Below are 23,630 nucleotides of genomic sequence, written 5' to 3'. Positions count from 1 at the left end.
TACACAGACAAAAATCTTTGACAGGAACAAAGTATAACTGGAGAACTACCGTTGCGATTGGAGAGGAGGGTCAGTGGCCAGGAGAACTTTTGCTCTTTGAGAGTACCCAGGCTCAGTTTCTAGCACCTACATGGTGGCTCTCAGGCAACCATAATTCTAGTTCCAGGGGACCTAGCCACTTTTATGACCCCTGAGAACACCAGGTGTCCAGATGGTACACATACATACCTGTAGACAAAAAAGGCTTACCCATAAAAAATTATAAATAAATCAAAATTTTAAAGGAAAGAAAACTACTGTAATCAGTCAACACATATGAACTTGCTAGCTGAGCTCTGATATAACACAAAAATGTATCTTTGTTATTGACAATTTCACATCATGTCCAGTAGCACACTGTTTTGTTTCTGTTTTCTTTCTTCTTGTCATTTCTGATGCTTATTTAACTAACAGACTTTATTTTTAGAAAATTTTTAAGTTTACAGAAAATCATTCAGAAGGTTCAGAGTTCTTATATATACTCCCTTTATTGATAATAATAAAAATTATTATCACATCAGCTATAACTGAACTGATGCTGCATAACATAATAGAAGTCCTACCATTTACTTTGTATTTACTCCTTTGCTTTGGAGAGTTCCATAAGGTTTTATTAAATTATGTGTGTACCAACAAATAAAGTATTTTGATAATGTGACCATTGACCATAATAACAATAACAGACTCTGACTCAGGGCCCATAGCCTACTCACTCATGAAATCATGATAGATTATAGTAACATGCATGAAATTCTGCCCTGTGGAGCAATCCTAAATTCAGAAAGTGGTTATTTTCCTTTAACAGTCCTACCGCCATTACCCCAGTTGGTAGGTACCTCTTGCCATGAAAGTGAATATTGCAGCACGTGGTGTCTGATGTTGGGAAAGGCCAACATCTTTTCTCCCTTAGTTGTCTACACAGCATTTCCCTGTACTGTGAAAGCTAACCAATGGGAAGGATGTATCCCAACTGTTTTGGAGGTTGAGTTCCTGAAGTTTGTGGTGCCTTCAACAAAAGAATCTTACCATAGGGTTATGATGGGTGCCCAATGGCAATGGTGATACTCCATGTTCGTTCAGACACCTCTTAGGTTCTCCCTAACCCTCTATGTACAACAATTTCCATTTAATAAATAGTCCATGTCTTAAGGGAGAGAAACTTTCCATCCATGAAAGATAATTCCACTTTAAATTTAAGTTTTATTTTGCAATTAACTTACTACCTTCTGGGTTTCTATAAGGACTTAGAAATCTAAATACTAGATTTCTAAGCTTAGTTGTTCAACATGTATACTACCAATAACCCTAGACCATTTCCATAGCCCTGATCTGTCCCTTGACCCTCAGTATTTTCTCTCTTTATTTTAACATGTGTTCTACTATCACTTCACTTTTCTTTCTAATTGGGATTGTGAGATGTTAGACTCCCTAGGGCTATCTCTCCCCCTTGTCCTCTGATTTCCCTGCTTGATTCTGCATTTCTGCCATCTCTATTATTCCTCATTATCTTCATCTTATGAGCAACCAGAAAAAGATTCTGAATCCTCAAACTATATCATACAAGCTAAAACAATATGTAAGCACACAACTGCAAAGATGGTGTTCCTGTTTATAGACATCTTTAAACCCCCACAAACACACATCCAAAATCTGAACAAACCAGGGTCAGGTGAGAGTAATGATTGATGGCAGTCTTGCTCAAGTACTCTCGTGGGGATAACGTGTTCTATTTATCCTCACATAGTCGTCACCATCCAGCTATTGCTGTGACAGCTCAGCAGTTGAAATGTGCATCTTGTAACTCAAAATTGCACTTAGAATGCAATTTTAACTGATTTACAGTAAATTTAAATAGACACATATGTATTGTACAGCACTGCTCTTGATGATGTCATACTTTTCTCTTCTAATTTTGTTATTAGTTCTTTTAATCATGGCAGGATACATAACTGATGAGTTAATGGTGCAGTAATTCCTAGGATGCTGATGTAGCCACACTTTATATGACAGAGAAAGAATAGCAAAAGCGTAATTTTGTAATGCATAATAGTTTTTTAAAGGGTTTAATGTTTTTATAGTGTAAGTGCAAGATAGTACAACTTAAACCTATTTTTAAAATTAAATTGTGCTTTGTTGTTTGGCAAGACCTTCTGGGAAAAAACGAATACAAATCATAAAATATTGTTCTTTAAAAACAGTATTTTGACAAATGTTCTTAAATCGTGGGCTGCAGAGTTTATAATTATAAAAAGGATGAGTTATAAGGAATAAAACATTGATGGGCTCCTTGTCCTCTACTCCTACTGTTTCTTTTGCTTCTCCTTTAGATCTTCCTCTTGAATCTGCTCCATGGTAAAAGCATGTTGCTCCTAATGTCCCCTTAGTCCACTCAGTTTTGCCCAATTGCAAGCTTGACATTCTAAATTTTGGTTCTGGGCCTAATACTCATTTAAAAATGTAAGATCATTTCTTACTGTATCTTGAAAAATATCCCATTTCCCCAGTCTGGATAGTTAGCATCCTAGAATGCTATTCTATAGTATTCTTTTTTTCAGAAAATCTTCAGTCATATTATTAAGTCTACTTTTTTCTTTTCATACTCTGGCTCATAACAGTCTTGACCACTTCCAGAGGTTTCAGTCCTTGCTTCTTTCTGAAAGACTCATGTGTCATACACATGTGTTGCACACACATATATACAGGTGAAACCTGCATACACATTAAATAAAAGTAAATAAGCCTTTCCTTAAAGTCTCAGGGGAAGATCTCTTGTAATAAAAGAAAAAGTGGCAATAGTTTAAAAGGCTATTTTCATCTATCAAAAACAATAATGACAAGAAAGCTATCAGTGAGAAAGTAAAAAAGTAAGAGACCCAGAACACTTGTGCACATCATTCATCAACATCAACTGATATGCTTTAGAACATGCCAATAACAGAGTGCCAAGGCCCATTTTAAACTGCATTTCTTTTAACTCAAGCAGCATGATAACCAGTTAATTCCACAGAACAGAAAATGACCCCAAACAAAAGAAAAAGTATCGTCACAAGTGTCAAGCCCTACTATATTCTACCAGACGACAAGAAATACCAATTTATTAAAGTGTTTGTTATGAGATCAAGTGAGGTAGACAATGAGTTGACAGTTGGAATCTGGTGATTCATTCCTTCCAAGCCTTTGTGTCATAGCAACACACAACAGGAACAACAGAACTTTCGTTGCGTGCTTTTGTACTTGTTGACTCTGGAGCTTAGACCAAGTGCTTTCCACACAAATGTAACTCCAGCCTTCTTTACATGCTTTAAAAGAATCCAGAAATCCATTGTATATGAAACATTTGCATGAAGGAGAATTATGCAGCAAGTATTTGATCAATATCTGTTATTGTTGGAAGGTAGTTTGAATAAGAAAGTCTGATTTTATAACAAAGGAGTGTTCCCAAATATTAAGTGAAAAAAGAGCATTAAAAAACTTGTTAATTAACAAAGAAGATATTTAATTGAGGTTCAGAAGTTACATTTACCCTGATAATATACATAAGAAAGAAATAGGCTGGGCATTGGTGGTGCATACCTTTAATCCCAGCACTCGGGAGGCAGAGACAGGTGGATCTCTGTGAGTTCGTGGCCAGTCTGGTCTCCAAAGCAAGTCCCAGGAAAGGAGCAAAGCTCCACAGAGAAACCCTGTCTTGAAAAACCAAAAAAAAAAAAAGAAAGAAAGAATTTCTGATATCATAAGCATGGTTTCTGAAAGCCATGCTAAGCATCCTGGAGCATCATTTCTGAAAGCTAGGGCTAAAATTAAAAATTGAAAATAGGACATGACAATGTATGATGATATCATGTTGCATTGTTAGAATTCCCTTAAAATAACTGAAAAATGAAAATACTGTGTCCAGTAAGCTTTAGTAACTATGGAAATGTTTATTATACAATTAAATAATTTGGAAATAGAGGAAATATTTTTGTCAACAAATAACATTATCAAAAATGTGATTTTAACCAAAGGCCTGAAGACTATTGACAACCCTCAATAATGCAAATTACTCCATCTCCAAATATAGATTAACTTTGTTCACTGAGTATCTTATATGGAATCGATTTGGTGGTTTGGCCAATATCCTTAATAGGAAAATAATATTCATAAAGTCAAGTCCTTATTTTTTTTAACTACAGAAGGAATAAGAAAGGATATCACAGGTAAAACATTTTATTCAAAGGGTTCACTTGTTAACCTGAAAAACTCAGTAATGGACAATTGTTGTTGAACTACTAACATGAAATATTTCAAGGGTTGTGCTTAGAGGTTGCCCATTATGTGATTTCACAGTAGTTTCATAACTGCTCTCCTGCTATCTCTGTTATGAATACAGAAAATCTATTCTACAAATCAATGTTTCGCTTTGATTTTTATCCCTCGATCAAATAAACAGAAACTATCCTGACTTCACCTGTTAATTCAACTTTAATTTTTTGTCATTTTAAAATGAATGACTTTTTATTATTCTATTTTAACATTGCAATTATAGTCTTCATGAATGAACACCAGAATTTTTCAAATAAAAATAAAGAAAATAATACATAAGGGGAAAAGTTCCCCACATGTTCACAAACTTTAAGTTATATCCAAAGAAATAGTCCTTATAAGGAATGTATTGTGTTCTGAATAGGACAGAAGTCTCAGGAAAATGGTACCTCTCTCTCCCTTTCCACGTGGTCTCAGGAACAACACTCAACCAAACTTTTGAATGAGTTGTCAGATATCCTACAAATATGTTGTGCTTTACCCATCATTGTGTGTGGCTCTGAGAATGATCTATGAGCTGTGTTATTTTAGTTTCAGTGAGTGTGTTTCTGTAAGTGCATAACAAACAAAAATAAAAGACCAGTAGCACATAGAAGAAAGAAAAAAAGTAGTAGATAGAGAAGCATCATTATTTAGAGTCAACAACATCTAATATAGACTACTGAGAAACTAAACAAAAAAGCAAAGTCAGCCAACCTGGATTTTACAAACATCCCAAAACACCGACCAATGTTTTACTATATATATTTTGTGTGTGATGACAGGAAATAAATTCAGGGCCTTGTATGTGCTAGGTAATTGTTCCAATACTATTATACATTCAAGTCTCAGGCTGGACTTGAACCAGCACTTCTCTCATATAGTAAGATTATAAATATCTATCTTCCCCTAAACCTGTCTTATAATTTTGGTTATTTCATAGGCATTGTCTTGTTTACAGGTTTGAGAAAGAATATATTTGAAACATAAACAATTTCAACAAATAAGGTCATCTGAATAATTATAGTTTGTTGTTTTATATTAGAGAAATTTCAATACTATGTCTTTAAAGAAGATAACTAAATTAAATATTTCAGAATTGATTCATGCTGCCTGAGCTTCTTTCCAAACCAGTGCACTAATATGATGTCAGATGGGTTGGTTCCCATTCTTCTATTAAGCCTAAGTGGGGGGCAGGGCATGACAGTCTGAGAGGTTAGAGCTAATTGTGTTTATTGCACAGTATAGAGATAAGACGAAAAGAACCGGGTCAGTAAGTTCTATACAAAATATAAAGAAATCATTGTGCTTATATTGCCCCTCTACTCTTTAAATGCTATTTTCCATTTCCTCTATGAAATCTGTACTTTCCTGTTGATTAAAGGTTATCACATGTCATGTGATTTATAAACCTAGCTGTCCTAGAGTTTTCTTGAATCTATTTCCATAAGGGTTGATTTTATTAAACAGAAAGAATTACTATTTTTAAACAACTTCATCATTGCATATGAAACCAAATATAAATACCTATTTGATGTACTTTGTCCATTGTGCTTTCAAGAAAGCAGCATGTGCTCAGCGCTGCAGGGCTGCCACTTCAAAAGGAGTCTGCAGAATGCTTCTGAGACTGTAGTTGATCTTGAGTTCATTGGGGGTTCCTTATTGTGAGTCCCTGGTAGTCCTGTGACAATGAAAGTGTTGTTATTCAAATGCACATGAATGCATTCAGTCCACATAATAGTATGCATAGCAATCTATAAATAGTAGAAGAAACAATTGTATGAAATGCTTGATATTCATCTGAACCACGTTTTTTTTTTTTTTTTTTTTTTGCAATGTCACATTTAAATTCAGATTTCAGAGGTACTCCTAAGATATTCAGATATTTTTGTTAAAATGCACAATGGGAAAGTTGCAATCTCATACACACACACACACACACACACACACACACACACACACACACACACACACACACATACACAAAACTCCACACACACTTGTTATAAGAGATGCTAGGCATGGGTGATACATTTATAAAATGTATCCTTACATTTGTCTTTAATGTTCTTTCTATTTTTTTTCCAGATACACCATCAGTTAAGATTATACCATCCACTCCTTTTCCACAGGAAGGACAGGCATTAACTTTGACTTGTGAATCTAAAGGAAAACCACTGTAAGTTGTTCAGTGAATGGTAAACTTTTCACTCTTTCTTATGTCAGTCTTTAATCAGTGTAAATGTAGAACACCTGTGTTTTAACCTTTTCTGGTCAGACAATAGAACAAGCTCTTTTGTTTTTAATTTCTTCTCCAGATTTCTCTAAAATTAATGTGTATATATTTTGAATACTAATACAAGGTACATGATCAAATGACCTAATGATGGCAAAATGGTGTCTGAAATGCTTAGAAATAATGCAAGTTTGTTCAACTGGCATACAATGGTCTGTTGGGTATCAGGCACCACACCATCTCTCCCTTCCAATGGTAAAATTTAGAGGAAAAATGGATGCATTTTGAAGGTTATGGTATTGTTATTTTAAGAAATATACATCATTTCCTTTAGGTATGATTCAGCAAGTAAATCTCAATGAAGCTCTGGGATTCGGTTATGGAGAAATAAGCTTGAAATGTGTAATATCCATGCTAGCATTAAAGATGACTCCAAAGTACAATTATCTTTTAGTTTATGGAACAACAAAAAGTCTTGAGATTACCAAAAGGAAAGCTCCATCTTTCACAGAAGATCCTGACTAATTGTTCCCCAAGGATGCTGATGAATGGTATCTTGCAAACAGAAAAGGGAAATAACATTTCTTTATGTTACAGGAAAGAAAATTTAATCTCAGAAATATGAAGCATTTTTTTTTCTTATTCACAATGGTTTAAGATTGGTGAGTCAAGATTTACTCACACTTCAGTTTGTCCAAAGTCGAGAGTCTTTCACTTACTATCTGTTAATTCACCTGCTAAACCTAAATTCCTGCTTCTGTTAGCCAGATTTGCTGTGTAAATTCAAGAGTGAGACTCATGATGATTTCAGAATTGGAGTTGAAGGTCTAGTTTTTTCAGAAAGAGGAATAACCCATACTCTGGATAAAGTGACAATTGTTATCCTAGTCAACTTGCTTTCCTATTTAAACTTTTTCTAATACTTGCCAAAATCCTACTTAAATGACATTTGCAGCAAGAATTTACGCCTGTGTATCTTCTTAAATATCCCCACTCATGTAGTATCTTTGAATATTAATTTATAGATCAATAATGGCTTAAAACAGTCATATTTTGTACTTATCCTTAATGGTCCAATGTTATAATGAATATAATAATATCAATTTACAAATAACATGTTTTGATTTATCTTCCTGCATTATAGCCATACCACTAGTGTTTCCTACTTGTTTTGTTCTATATGCTCCCAGAATACTAGCAGTACAGTTAGAGTCAACTCTCTTGATTCCTTCTTTGGTTCAGGATGCTTCTTTAATTCTTCTTCCCAGTCTTCTCCAAATCTACCCACTCCTTCCCATTTTCAAAGTAACGTTTCCAATAAATGAATGTATTAGCTTCTTTAAAAAGAGTTGAACTTGGAGATCTCTGCATTTCATACTGCATCCCCAACAGTGTCAGGTGAGGCAAACAGCACACAAAACAAGGGAAGACTGAAAAGAAACCATTGGATTGTTCGCAGAAGGAAGTCCTCATGTTCGTGGAGAGAATGGTCCTACTAGAGAACAGAGAACAGATGGCAAATTGAGGAGGATTAATCAGAAAGTTCATCACTGGAGAAAGAAAAGAATCACTAATGGGAAGATCAGTCACTTCAGAAGATGAAACATAAAAAGCAAGCAAGCAAGCAAACAAACAAACAAACAAACAAAACCACACACACAATAAAAACATTTTGAAACAATCTCAAAACAAGGAATAAATTAATGCAAAAAAAAAAGGAGAGTGCTCAAATTTTAAGACAGATTTAACAGACTGGTCGCCTAAATAAGGAGTGTGGGATCACATGTACCCACTGGGCAGTCTAAAACTGTGTCATTTATTCTGGTAATCGCCACCAAAGTTCCGCTCCATTACTTTGCAGCTCTTGCACCTGATTCCCCACTTTGTTATTTTGGCATCACTGAGAGGCAACACTCTTGGCATAGCATTCAATTGTTTACCAAGACAGTTAATTTCTATTACCTTTCCTTTTTACCTAATTCACTTCTAGTGAGCAATTGGGAATCAGAAACCCATAGCACATTTTCATCTCATAGGTGACCTGAACAACACACTTAAACCATGTCCAAATCTTTGTTGTTCCTTTAAAATGCATGTTTAATCAACATATGATATCTTAAAGAATGAGCAATTAATCATTATTAGGTGCATTGTTTCTGTTAAAATCACACCACTATCTTTAGTATAAATCATGAAACCATGGTGTAGCTCAAGTTGTAGTGAGGCTCATGTTTGTATTCTGCCCTCCAGAATGCTAATGTTGTTTTCCTTGTTCTAAATGTGAGGGCCCCAGTGACTGTTTATGAACAATCATGCCTTATTTGCCTACTTTGGACAGGAGCCTTTTGCCATTTTCCTGTAGAACAGCTGCATAACTTGGGCCAGGACCAAATTGTTCCACTTGACATTACTATAGAGGCATTCTATTCTTTCCTTAAAAGAGAGATTACTGTACATGTCTATTGTTTTAATTTTTGTCTAAAGTGAAGACCAAGCTAATGCCAGCCAGTTTTCTTTCAAGTCCCCAGAGTTTCTGCAACCTTCTTCTGTCTTTGGCTGAATTCCCAGACAGCTTTTAGGCAAAACATTCTCCATTTATAAAAGCAGAAGAAGAAATACCCTTTATATTACATTAAAGTCACGACCTTAGAAGATGCAGGGTGGCCCCTACATGCTATGACAAGTGAATCAGCATTCATTTTAACCCAGTGTTTAACACATTCTGAATTTACTTTTTAAAAAAGCAATGATATGTTTTCCAGTGGAATAAATGTGCATTTGGCATTCTATAAGAAGAAATTAATTCCAGGATCTGATGGATTTTCCTGTATATACAGCACAATCCTTGTATTGTAGTTACTATTTTACCTTCCAGTAATTATAATTTTTCTTTTGTTCTTGGCAGAAATCTAGCATGCATAATTGCATAGAGATGAACATCCTATTCTGTTTTTAGAAGAAAGACTTTAATCTTTAGAAAGGCAGATCACATGCCACCAAGCAACCAGTTTGGTGTTGGAAAGGAACAATTATATACACATGTTTGATATGATCAAAAATTAAGGAGGAAATCTGATGTATATATACAAATGCATATCCTCATGGACAGAATAGAATTGTTTCTTCAAAAGGCACAAAGGTTAAGGCAAAACAGCTTTATACCAGTCAGTTTTTTCAGCCTAACATGCAGGCTCCTCTTACAAAGCACAAATTACACAGGTCATTTGCCAATTGTTACACAATCCAGTTAGTGAAACTAAATTTCAAAATAAACCAGGAGTTAATGAAGGCAAGTTATCATCCAGAGTGAATTATCATTCACAAAAATAGGGAAGATATGATATTAATGCAACAGTATGAGTCTATTATTCTAGCAATTGCAAATCATTCCATCTAATGCATGAGATCTTATTAGCCAACATCTGTATTTCTCCTGCTAATCAGAAATACTTCTAACTAACCACAATATCAGAATTGGTGTTTAAGTCGGATGTCTGTGATACAGTCTTTGTGGTGGCATAGAAGTAGAGCTGAGGATTGGACCTGAATTTTATAATCTATTTATTGCCACAGCATTAGTTTTCTTGAGTCAGATTCTTAGCCACTTGGATTAGTTTGTTTTTGTAAGTTAATAAACATTGATTTTAGAACAATTTTAGATTCACAGATAAATTGAGCAGAGAACATAGAAAATTCCTATATGCCACTGCTCTCCAACAGGACATGAGAGATGCAACATTATCCATGGTGCACATCATTGTTTAATTGAGTCACGTTGGCCAAATAATGTGGCAATATAGTCTGTCATTCTAAACAAGGTTCCTTCTTACTTGATTATTTTTTAATCTCTGAAATTATATAATGTGTAACTAGTGAACAAATTACATAAGGATTGGAGATAAGATATATGTAAAGACTCCCACCAAGTAATGTCTTAATAAATGACCATGAAGACTATAAAGTGTCTTTTGGTAAAGGGATTAAGTACAAAGTATCTCACCAAGATTTTTACTCAAAAGTCTTAAACACATTTAGTATTGAATTGTTAATAAGCAGCCATAGTAAGCCCAGAAAATTAGTTATGAGCATATGTGGTGGTATTGTGTTCTCCAAAATATTGTGCACCCTAATAAACTTATCTGGGGTCAGAGACATAACAGCTACAATATTAAACATAGAGGATAGGCAGTGGTAGCACACGCCTTTAATCCTAGCATTCCAGAGGCAGAAATCCATCTGTTCAAGGATACAGCCAGGCATGATGACTCACGTCTTTAATCCCAGAAAGCAAGCCTTTAATCCCAGGGAGTGACAGCAGAAAGAGAAAGATATATAAGGCTTGAAGACCAGAAACTAGAAACATTTGGCTGGTTAAGCTTTTAGGCTTTGAGCAGCACAGTTCAGCTGAGATCCATTCTGGATGAGGACTCAGAGGCTTCCAGTCTGAGGAAACAGGATCAGCTGAGGATCTGGCAAGATGAGGAAGCTGTGGCTTGTTTTGCTTCTCTGATCTTCCAGCATTCTCCCCAATACCTGGCTCCAGGTTCGTTTTTATGAATAAGAACTCTTAAGATTCCTGCTACAATCATAGATTCTTCCAATTTATCTCAAATGCAAGATTTTGACCAGAATAAACACACTCTAGGACAATGGTTCATGAATTTTAAAAAGCATCCAGAAGACAAATCAATATTGAAATAAATGAATTGATACTAAAGTCACATAAAAACTGTTAGGGTACCCATGATTATTAGGGTTAAATAATAATTTTACATACAGAGAATGCAGAGGCAAGAGGCTCTTTTAAGGTAAAATGTAAAATAATGAGAAATTGGTGACTGGCAAATTGGAATCTATGGAAATGGCTCCTTCACAAATACCTGAGCAGTTATGTAGAAAATATTTTAGAAAACTTGAAAGAACTATGAAGAGAAAAGAACTAATCCTGCTTCCACAAGTGTAAAAGAGGCTGCTTTTCCAGGCACTGTTACCAGGGTGGAACAAACAGTTATCAGTTAACAAGTTTGCACAGCAAACAAATGAAAAAATAAATTCATATGGTTTTATATAACCCAAACTTACATGATGGCATGTCCAGTAGGTCCAACACATTAAAAATCCAAGGTCTGTGAAATATAAGAGGTTGTTTTGTTAGTACTTTCCAAGTTTTCTCACTTGATTTTTAATTCATTAATTTAAAAATATTTGTACTATATATATTGTGTGGATATCTGAACATGAGTACTGGTGCTTATGGAGACTAGAAACTTTGGATCTCACTGGAACTGGAGTTACAGGTAGCTGTGAGCTGCTGGAATTGGACCACAGTTCTCTATAGCAGCAGTACATAATCTTAACTGCTAAGGCATCTCTCCAGCAACTTTTGTATGCTTAGTTGACACAGTTAAATTATGCAACTGCCTTGTGGTAAAGGTTTATAAACTCTATAGTTCCTGTTTAGTAGATTAAAATTGTTTGTCTTGTAGAGGTTATATGACAGGCTCTAGTTAACGGTAGAACTCTGATTGCAATCTATAGTAACAACAGTGAGGGCTGTATTGTTTTGTTCACTTTTTGTTCTCAGTTCTCTTGCAGAAAATTCTGCTAAAACTCTAATAAGGTTGACAAGAGGTAGAGAGCATTAAAAAACTATTGGCCCAACTATTCAAGTAGTTACAAAAGAGTAATGTAAACTCAATCCTGTCAGATATCTGATATCTAAAATATATAAATATAGATAGATGATAGATATAGTTACGTATAGATACATCAATCTAGAGATATATAGATGTATAGATATATAGATATATATGGAGTGTGTACATAGACCTAACTGCTATTACCAATACATTATAAAACAATGGAATTCCAGAGAGCCTAGAGTAAATAAGCAGGAAGTTTTTTAAAAAGCATTAATCATGAGCCTATATTTTTATTAAATATTATGTATATCTCTGAAGTAAATGGAAGATACAATATAAAATAGGTGTATCTATCATATAGAAATTCCTGTAGTAAAAAAAATTAATAAAAGTTACATGATGCTTAAATATTTACCTTTTATTTGGAATCTAGAGTATTATGAAATTATCATAATTAATTAACTCAAATTTAAAAGCCAATACAGACATTTTATTCCTAAGGTACTTTCAAAAGTATAATACTAGGAAATTAGTTCCAAATTTCCATAATAAAGATATAGCCACATTCTGTCCTTCCTTTGCTGAAGCCCACATGGTCTTTGCTCCCATCTCATGGCTTTAAAATTTAATCACACATTCACTCTCTGGAAGCACATAAGTGGTTATCCTGGAAATGAAACTGAATATTTTGGTTTTGTTTGTGAAACATGAAGCTGACTCTCAGTAATCTCCACGGCTGTTATTTAGGCTGGGCATCTGTGGTGTGCTGGGCACTCAATCATTTTCAATTAAATGTTCCAGTGTCTTGTGAAAGTCCCATCAGAGTCTGCAGAACCATGGCTATATATCCACAGAGAATATGCACTTCTTGAAAACTTTCCAGAAAGGCAGTTTTCTTGCAAGAAAGCCAATTACTTTGAGAGATTATGTAAATGCTTAGCTGGAAATCCAGTGCAGAGTATCTCAATATTTAAGACACTGGAAAAAGCACCTTCATATTCATGAGTGAGACTTTCAGGAAATGTAACTTTTGGCTCATATATTTAAAATAGCATGTGTGAATATGTAGCTTACACAATTTTTAATTCTTAACCTTAACACTATAGAAATTTCATTTGATTATGTAGTAACAGAATTACCATATGGTAATTTTAGGAAGATTTCAGAAACAAAAAACACTCAATCCTACTTTTATAAGTACATTAAAGAAAACAGGAATCATTACAACTATTCACTAGAGGATGTGCTCATTTGTACTTTAAAATTTTCTACTTGAGAATTGTTTTATCTCTCAGCTTTTTTCTTGTCTATAACATGTATCATACATTTGGAACCAATATCCCTTTAGTGCTCACCAGTACAATTTACAAAGGAGTTTATTATTCACTGTCTGTTAAATATTTTGGCTACTACATCTCCATAAACATATAGAAGTAACAAAATATGTAAGCATAATTAATTCAAAGTCTCTATAGAGGTTATGTAGCCAGAAGTTTTCCTGTGTCCCACAGCTTCTTAGTCCCAAATAAACACTTAAAGGCTTATATTGATTACAAACTATTTGGTCTCTGGCTCAGGCTTATTACTAGCTAGCTGTTACATCTTAAATGAACCAATTTCTATTAATCTATATTTTGCCACATGGCCATGGCATTACTGGTCTACTGGCAACTTGTTCCTTGGGCAGCTGGATGGCATCTGCTCCTTACTTTACCCTTCTTCTCCCTGTCTATCTGCTTGGATTTCCCACTTGGCTCTTATCCTTACCATAGGTCACAGCAGCTTTATTTATTAAACAATCAGAACAACATATATTCACAGCATACCGAAAGACTATCCCACAGCGAGGTTAGTTCTTTTAGTCAATGTTGAAAAATAATTTTGTATCCTAGAAAAGAAACTATGTTTAATGAAAATATTTAAAACAAAATTTCTGGCATGAATCTTGGTTTTAATATGTATATACCACACACAACCTTAATTTAAAAAGACAGGCATTTTCATGTTTAAAGTCAAGAAACCAATTGAACAACCAATAATGTTCCAAGTGTCAGAAATACGAACATTTACAAATGGTCCCAATGTAATAGGCACCATCACTCTGTGATTGATGAGGCTTAGACATCAAACTCTTCCAGATTTGGAGTACCAGAGATATCTGAGATGCTTGTAGGACAAAAATAAAAAATAAAAAAATAAAAATAAAAAAAAGGAAGATACAACTTTTTCAAAAGGCAGTAGAGCACAAATGATTTTGACTTGTGGTCAGCAGAATATATCACCACTGCAAAGTGCAAGCAAGGCCTGATCAGTGGCATGATCTCACAGGAGGCAGAGGGAAAGAATATGAGCTTGTTTTCAGTGAAGGGAAAGAGGTTCATGATGATACAGGGACACTGCCATATGTTAGAAACGCTTCCCAAATTGCCTTTTGAGGCTCATAACTCCATGACCAAATCAGTTTACTTGATCCTTTTTAAAACCCAAACCAGAAAATAATAGAAAGGGAAAGACCTTGTAAATATGGTAAGGTGAGGAGGATATGTACTGAAGCTGTAAGGGCATAGGTAGAAGTTCTTTTTCTTGGAGACATGGTACAGTATTTTTAAGTGTAACTTAAACATAACTTAAATAATTTGATGACTAGTATATTCAACATGATATCTAAAACTAATCACAATGTTGGGCCACTCTGGAAATGAACATGTTAAATTTTAGTCATTTTAATGCCTCATAAAAGAAAGGTTCCAATTCTTCAGCTCTAAGCAAGAGGGAAAAAAAGAGTGCCACTAAGGATATTCTGTTTAATAATGCAGAAAAAGTATAATCCTTTGAGAAGAATTGCATTGAAATGATTGAAATATACTTTCAAAGTTTAAATTTCAGGATCAGTTATCTTCAGCCTTATATAAAGCATTTAATTCTCAGCTATAGTGCAAATGAGTTATACCTCATTATTACTTCAAGACCATCTGTTTTAAAATTACACAAGAAGCAAAGCATGAAGGAAAATAAGTTTCATAATGGGCAGTGATTAGCATGAAGGTAGAAAGACAAATTTAATGAGTTCTATTTTGTAATGGAAGAAACAATGGACCTAACACTTTTAGGGAAACAACCCTATCATTTCACCCTGTTAAGTGAATGGCTTTTAAACTAAGGGTCAATTCTGATGGTTGAAGTAACTACTCTTGTATCAGTATATCCTTACATTCTACATAGCTTGAGAAACTGGTACAGTCTGAGAAATTCAAATTCACAAATTTTGATTCATAAAATAAAATTTGGAAATATTCCCAGAGAAAAAATTCAGGTGGCAATGATTTTTCTTAACAAGCTGAGAAAACTTCCTATTTCAAAATGATGTTTGTTAAACATATCATAGAGATTTTATGCTTAATGTAAACACATAGATAATTACATTGTTGTATGAAAGGATAAATAATTACTCATAGTTTGTTGAACTTTTAATTAGAAATTAATATTCTATGCTTATCAAGGAAAAGAAGTGTTAAGTGTAAATAAGGCCTGGGTAATTGTTTTTCCTTCATCAGAAACTTTCAAGAGAATAGTTTAGTCGATTTTTCCCAAATTGAAAGTTTTTAACTACAGCACAAAATTCTGTTTCTCCTTCAGGATCATAGACTCTTATCTTTTCTAAGGATAATCTTCTGTTTGTTGTGGAATCAATTGGTCAAAATTATAGAGTGTGAAATATGATTGCTTTATATCTCAGTACTTTAAAGTAACTGTCAGTAAATACCACTTTGTCAGTGAAAAGTGGTCCAGAATTTCTGTCCTTCTAAAATAATGTCATCATGATCAAGCCTTCTAAAGGGTTCTTGCCTCTTGTATATAGGTTATTTCCCATCTCACATTAAGCCATTGAACTGAGAGGCAAGAAGAAGTATCTTAGAAAGTAAGATTCGTGTAGCATGTGATGAGATTGCTCAGAAAAGACATCTGTATCTTATTTGCTACTTGAGTTTTACATATAATAATGATAAGTATAATGTTGATGTTATTACCCCAACTGAATATGATCGTTAATGTAGTGAGACTCCTTTTATGTGTTGCTATAATATTCAGTATGTTTGGGGGGCTATATCTATATGAAAGTGAAGAAATTTGAAACAGAATTTAAACTGCACTTCAACCTGACTTCATTCATGACTGTTTTAAGATATCTTTGGCGCTATCACATACACCAGTACCTATCTATAGTGACTTTTAAGTAGGCGCTTTCCTTGTCGAGCTTTTCAATAGAAATCTATCTATAGTGATGATATCAACTAGAGACAGAACAAGTAGAATCTATCACTTTCATTAAATAGTAGTTCAGACATTGGAAAAACTCCACATTGCATTGTGGTCAGCAAGGACAGAAGAGGGATAGTCTTACTCAATCCAGCATGAATGAGTAAGAGTTTTATTCTACAAAGCAGAAGTAACTATGGAATCCAGGAGCAGTTTATATGTTAACATAGAAGAGTGACTCTCAAAGAAAACCAAGAACCATTAGTAGGCCTTTTGGCCACACAACAAAACTTTCATTTTACTATTTCAATTTTGAGACATGGTCTCACTATCTAGCTTGTTCCTGCCTACTAATAACAGTGTTAGGAATGCAATGGAAAATGCATATTTAGAGGCACTGTTATTTAAGTATGTTCTTTACCTGTCTGGTTCTTTCAAAACTGTCTCTTCGGGTTTTTTTTTTTTTCTTTTCATTTACACTAGAATCTGAACTATATGAATGGAGCTGTTGGACTTGGAAGTGTTCTAAGTAGAAAAACATTTGAAATGCATATCATAATGGGAGTCAGACTGTTTTATTTCTCACTTTTAGAGACTTCTGTGCATTTTAAAGAGGATTTTGATGGAGTGGAACAATTTCATTGTATGGGTAGTGGGCAAGAGAAAACTGTGAGCTAACTTTTTTAAATTTCTGGAAAATTATAATCTCTTGTACTAAGTCCTTAAACTATAAAAAGAATCCATGAAGATCTTTGATTTCTGTCCCATTTCCATGATTCTTGTTGAAGAAGAACCTGTTATAAAATGTCTTAGGTATACCCTATTATAAAATCAGATTTATAAGTTTATAGATGTGATGGACAAAAATAAAATGAAGTTTTAGGTCATACCGATAGTCTCAAACTTCTAATCATCTTGTAATAGAAAGGGGGACATTTTGTAGTGACTGTGTTAATGTTCATACTGCAGAGCTGGTCTGTGACATCTCAGTTCTGCTGCTTTTCTCTCTCCTGTTACTCCTGAAATCTGCCTCCTACTCTTTTCTAACCTCATTTCATAAAAACTATGAGCTGGAACTTCTTTTAAAATGATCCTCACCGGATGGTGGTGGCATATGCCTTTAATCCCAGCACTCGGGAGGCAGAGGCAGGCAGATCTCTATGAGTTCAAGGCCAGCCTGGGCTACCAAGTGAGTTCCAGGAAAGGCGCAAAGCTACACAGAGAAACTCTGTCTCTGGAAAAAGAAAGAGAGAAAGAAGAAAGAAAAAGAAAATGACCCTCTTTGGATGCCTGAACAGAGAGAAGAATGTTAGTCATCTGGAGCAAAAAAACACAATCATTTTTAGGCACCAACTAGAAAAAAGCCTAGGGGTCCTCTATACTAAGATGAAACAAAAACTGTATCAAGGCATGCTAAACCACTAAATATTAGGCTGAACATTTGAAAATTAGTTAGGAACAAGTATAGGCTATTTATAATCTGTACATAAGCTCTAAACTCCATTTCATTAAAATTACATCTAACGATGTGAACACCTTTACAACTTTGAAGACTTATCTCAAAGAGTAGGTAGGATCCTGGATGCCTGAGAATTCAGTTTGGTGGAATACTTACTTCAATCACAGCCTCATCCTGTCACCACATGTGCAAACTTTGCTTTATTTTGTCTTTCTTTTCTTTGTTCTTTTGCCATTTTATTTTTCATTCATTTACTAGAAGGGAAGTGTTTTGTTTAGGAAAAAACTTAAACACAGACGAAGAACTTAAATTTCAATACATTGTTTAGATTCCTATGTTTCTACACAATTTTAAAATATATGTCTAAATTTAATTATGCATTTATAGAACCAAGTGCTTAAGAGGTAATGAAAAACATACTAACCAATTAAAAGAACATTATCACAATTTACATTTGAGGTGTTAATTTTGGGTGTATGGGCAATTATATCTCTGTATTAACTAATCTCAATTTATACATCAAGAAAGCATTGCCTTGTGATTATAAATAGTTCTTTTGAGAACTACAAAAGATAGTGTCTTCAGATAAAAATTATCTGTGTTGTTTTTATTATTGGTTTTGTTTACAAAAGTAAAAAGAACTATATGGCTTTGTGAAAAATGCAAAAACTCTATTTTCATTCTGACAAAAATATATTAGTTAAATTTCACTTTTTTTTGTTTTACCATTTTCAAGGATGCTAAGAACACAATTGATTTTACGGGGTGTTCCAAAATTCAAATTATTAAATTCTAACAGCAATTAGCAAAAGTATAATATATGCAGCAAGTAGAGATTTATTAGCATTTGTTTTGTTTTAGTAGATATTAATAAAATTTTCTGTATCACTGGATGAGAAAAATAATGCTGTCCAATAATTTTATATACTTAGTTTCATTAATTTTTTTTTCTTGTAAAGATGTTCTCTCAGAAATCTCATGAGTACAATTCTGATAAAATTGCCTTCATTTCTTTGCTTTCTCTTTCTGAAGAGATAGAGAGAAAACAAAGGGCTTATGATTCTCTACTAATGCACTGCAATAATTCACCCTGATCACCAAAATGTATGTGCCAGCCAGTTTCTCTGTACCAGAGATATAAGTCCTTCCCTGCTATAAGGGCATCAGCAAAGAAACCTGTTATTCACTTCAATTCTGACTCCATGTAGCTTAGCTGTAGATAGTGTCAAATCCCACAGTAGGAAGGTTCAATCCCAGAAAACTGCTACTATGTCTTAGACCAGTTACACACAGCTGACTGTAAACTATTCTTCTGATCAACACACTATGAAGCAGAATTGCCATGACTCCCTCCCTGGCTTAAATTAATTTGCTAGAATGCCTCAGAGAAACACTCAACTTCTCTCTTTGTTACAAAGGTTATTGCAAAGAGTACAGATGAAGAACTAAATAAAGAGATGATGCCTGGGAGAAAGTATAGAAGAAAAAGATAAACTGGAGTCCCTCAATCTTGGAAAAAAAAAAAAAAACTTCCCTGTTTTCTTACTTATTTATGTAAATATTTATTATTTGTTGTTAGTCCTTCTATAATTTCATACGTGTATATAATGTATTCTATGTGTCCACTCTTATCTCTCTTATCTCTTATCTCCCTCTCATCTCTATTAACTCTCCTTTACTTGTACCAATCCTTTTTCTAAATGTATAATTTCTTTTTGTTTTGTGACCCATTTACTTTGATCAGTGCTTTGTGTGAAAGATGGATTAGAACTATCCATTGCATCCTGGTAGTATCATCAGTTGGAACGTAATTAAAGCCAATGACTACTTTTTCCATGAGTCTAACAGTAGCAAACGGTTCAGCAGCAAGGGGTAAGGAACCCCAGAGCGTCTCTTTCATTTTACCCTGACTGTTTGTGAGTCCATTCCTATGTAATCCCATGCAGGTATCTGAAGCTGCTGTGTGCCTTTGATTACAATGGGTGTGTCTTGCCCAGAAGATGTCATTTTATAACCCTTCTCCCATTTTCTGTCTCCTACTCTTTTGTAACGTTACCTGAGCTTTGTTTTGGACTGAGCAGTTATCCATCACTTACTCTGGGCATCTTGTGAAATCTTTGCATCTAGTGTCATTCACTGGAAAGAAGCTTCTATGATTCAGGCTAAGAATAACATTTCTCTGGGCATATAAATAGAAATATTTTGAAAACAAATTGATGGCAAGTCAATTTAGTTAACTAACAGTGTTCAGTTACCTTCTAGAGCACTCATTCTCAATCTGTTTGTCTTAACCCTGTTAGTGGTTGTGTATCAGATATTCTGCTGATCAGATGTTGAATTTATGACTCATAACAGTAGCAAAATTAAATTACATTTATGTAGTAACAACAAAATAATTGTACGGTTTGGGGTCACCACAACATGAGGAACTGTACTAAAGGGTCCTAGCATTAGGAAGGTTGAGAACTACTGTTCTAGAGCCTATGATAGCCACCTGCCATATGGTTATGACCACATTTACACTGTAAGGCATAGATTCCTTCAGATGGCGCAGTCCTTAAAATCTATCAATGAGCAGTTTTTACTCTCATAACAGTTGCACCACAGCTCCATACAAGGGCACTTGTTACCTGGAAGATTTGTGTCATAGTTTATAGGATTCACAAATGGGTAAGACTGCAGATGACTTTTTCCCCCGGCACCCTGCATACACACATTCTTTGCAGGTTAGGTTTCAGAGAGGAAGCTTCCAGGTTAGTTCCAGATTGATATCTCCATAGCATACAAACAAAATGTGTGTGTTTCAGGTGGGGGTGGGGGGTGGGGCTTCAGCAAAAAGTCTTAACCTCTGATTCTGGAAGACAACCAAGTAGATGAATGCCTCCATTGTTTTGGGAGAGGTTTCTCAAGGTTACCATGTCAACAACTTAAAAGGCAATCCTGATCATGGAAATAATGTTTTTGATTGCTAACTCATGGATTCTACGAGCAGTTTTTCCACCCATAAATTTTCCACAAGAGATCAGGTCTCTGAATTTTCATGAAGGCTGCATTACATCAGCCTGACTGTTCACATCAATTGACATTGGTTTTCAGCTCAACCTTCGACCTCTGTCTCATCATAGAATTTCAGAAGTAAAATAGAACGTCTTAGTTCTGTAACTAAGTAGCCCCTTCTGAGACTCTACAGGAGCCCATGGAGAGAATCTCTTTATAGCATCTCATAGGTGTATTTCATTAGAATGAAAGGCATTTTTGTTACACAAATAGTCACAATGGATTTAGAGACTGGTGTCATTATCAGAATCTGGTTTGTTTCATGTAAAGTAGATATCATAGAGTTCAGTGATGAAGAGCTGTCATATGGCGTCTGACTATATTTTGTAAAGATTAAAATAGTGTGTGTGTGTGTGTGTGTGTGTGTGTGTGTGTGTGAGTGTGTATGGGTGTTTCTCACAATAGTGTGTAGAGGGACAACTTTAAAGACTTGCTGTCTTTCTACCATGCTTTTCAGGCATGGAATTTGAATTGTCAGCATTGTATGGCAAGTGCTCTTCCATCTCCCTCGTCCTCTTAATCCCTTTTGCTGAGGAAATACTTCTAAAAAAATTCTTCAGGAGAGTAGGAAAAGTGGTAGAGATCAGAGAGTGAGCAGTAGCTTCAGGAAGCGCCATGCCACCGTGTCAGGCCCGTGTTATAAAATGCCAAGGTAAATCCAAGGAGAAATTGGCTCACAGGCCCAAAGAAAGTAGTTCATTATGAAATATTAGTCATTGACAGCAGCATCTGGATTCAGAACTGACCTAAGCAGGACACTAGAAGTGAGGGCTACAGCAACTCAATACATTTGTTCCTTAATAGATATCTGATTCATTAAATAGAACAGGACTAAATTATATTTATCTCCCCTCTAAATTTTCTGAGTTAACCCTTCACGGTTCTTTGGTACCTGATAAATACTAACACATAGACATTAAAAAAAAAAAAAAAAAGGTGTCGGTGTAAATTGTTTGATTACATTCACTGAACACTCAACATTTCTTTTTCTTTTTCTTTTTTTTTTTTTCTCTCTCTCTACATGCATGCTATATCCAACAGGCCAGAGCCTGTTTTGTGGACAAAGGATGGTGCAGAATTACCCGATCCTGATCGAATGGTCGTGAGTGGTAGGGAACTCAACATTCTTTTCCTGAACAAAACAGACAACGGCACATATCGATGCGAAGCCACGAACACCATTGGCCAAAGCAGCGCAGAATATGTCCTCATCGTACATGGTGAGTTCTCTTGGGAAATAGTCCATGTGAATTGGGGAACACCGTGGAGAACTGTTAAAATCTGTCAACATTGTTAGAAAAAAAAGTAAAATTGGTCTGCTTTTTCCTTCAGAAGAACTTCTCAGGGAGTATAAATATCTCTAAGAGAGACATTTAATATGTGTCAGTTTGACTAATAAGAGAAAAAATTAAAGCATATATGAAAAATAAAATTATTTCATGAAAAGCCTATTACAAGTAATTTAATTTGTTATTTGGTAGTGATTTGTAAATTATATTAGTTTTATCTTTAAATTTACCATACATAATTTTTAGTTATAATCCTTATAATCCAAAGCACTGAAAAACATTTCTCTCAAGCTAACTTCATTGTATGATATTAAAATGTGCTTTCTAAACATTGAATTGTACCACACAAAATGTAATAATATGCCATTGGAGTGTAATAAAGGCAAAAGTTCGCAATTGTAATATTTAATTTCTTATGAGTAATAATTTGAAATTATTTTCTCTTGTCTGAACTTAATTCAAAATTGGTTTGAATGAGAAAGATGGCAGAAATGGAAATGAATACAGAAAATGACTATTTTACTCAAGTTCCAAACATCATGGCTTCTTTATAAGGTAGCTTTCATGTGTGACTAGAAGAAAACACTTTCTTATAACATGCATTAACACTGTATTAAACAAGGTTAGCTTCCTTTATGTAACTGCTTCTGCCAGTTTCTTGTGTATGCCAGAAGGTAGTTTTGTGAATCTCCAAGAGAAAGAATTACCAGGAGATGGAATATTTTCCTCACATATTTCACCACGACAACTTTTTTCTGAGCATACTATTTTACCAAATAATGAGATACTATTGTATACAGTAATAAATTCAGTGAACTTCAAGAATCATGGAAAGAATGTGTCTACTCTCATCTTAATCAAAGTGTAAACTACTGCTGGAAATATAGATGAGTCAAATAGCTTTCAATAAAAAATATTTGAGGGATTAAGTCTAATTTTTTGAGAGAGATTTAATATTCTGGAAAAGAGAAAAAGCTTGTTTTGTTCTATTTCGAGGTATTCATTTATTATAAAACAATAATGTAGATGTAACAGTACTGTTACATCTACACAATAAGAATGAGGAAAATTATATAAATATAGCTCTATTTTCAAGATTGTTGTAGTATAAAATCTCTCTTCTTAACATTACCTTGCTAGCTGGGCGGTGGTGGTGCACACCTTTAATCCCAGCACTTGGGAGGCAGAGGTAGAAGGATCTCTGTGAGTTCAAGGCCAGCCTGGTCTACAGAGCAAGTTCTAGGACAGGCTCCAAAGCTACATAGAGAAACCCTGTCTTGAAAACCAACAAACAACCCATTATCTTGCTATACTAAACAATGAAGACATAGAGTGTATAGATTTTTCACAACTAATACACCAGAACT

General features: G+C 34.6%; 1 protein-coding gene across 3 annotated transcripts in view; it reads left to right on the top strand.

Annotated features, from left to right (window-relative positions):
• Cadm2 (cell adhesion molecule 2) overlaps window positions 1–23,630 on the top strand; it is a 956,963-nt gene that overhangs the window by 848,352 nt on the left and 84,981 nt on the right. For all 3 annotated transcript variants that reach the window (XM_036203220.1, XM_036203221.1, XM_036203219.1), the window contains 2 exons: window positions 6,412–6,502; window positions 22,016–22,194. In XM_036203220.1, the coding sequence (XP_036059113.1) occupies window positions 6,412–6,502; window positions 22,016–22,194 (270 nt within the window). The remainder of the gene's footprint in view (window positions 1–6,411; window positions 6,503–22,015; window positions 22,195–23,630) is intronic.

The sequence above is a fragment of the Onychomys torridus genome, chromosome 12 (genome assembly GCF_903995425.1).
Source record: "Onychomys torridus chromosome 12, mOncTor1.1, whole genome shotgun sequence".
Taxonomy (NCBI): Eukaryota; Metazoa; Chordata; class Mammalia; order Rodentia; family Cricetidae; genus Onychomys; species Onychomys torridus.
The sequence above is the reverse complement of the archived record's forward strand: the minus strand, read 5'-3'. Positions and strand labels throughout refer to the sequence as shown.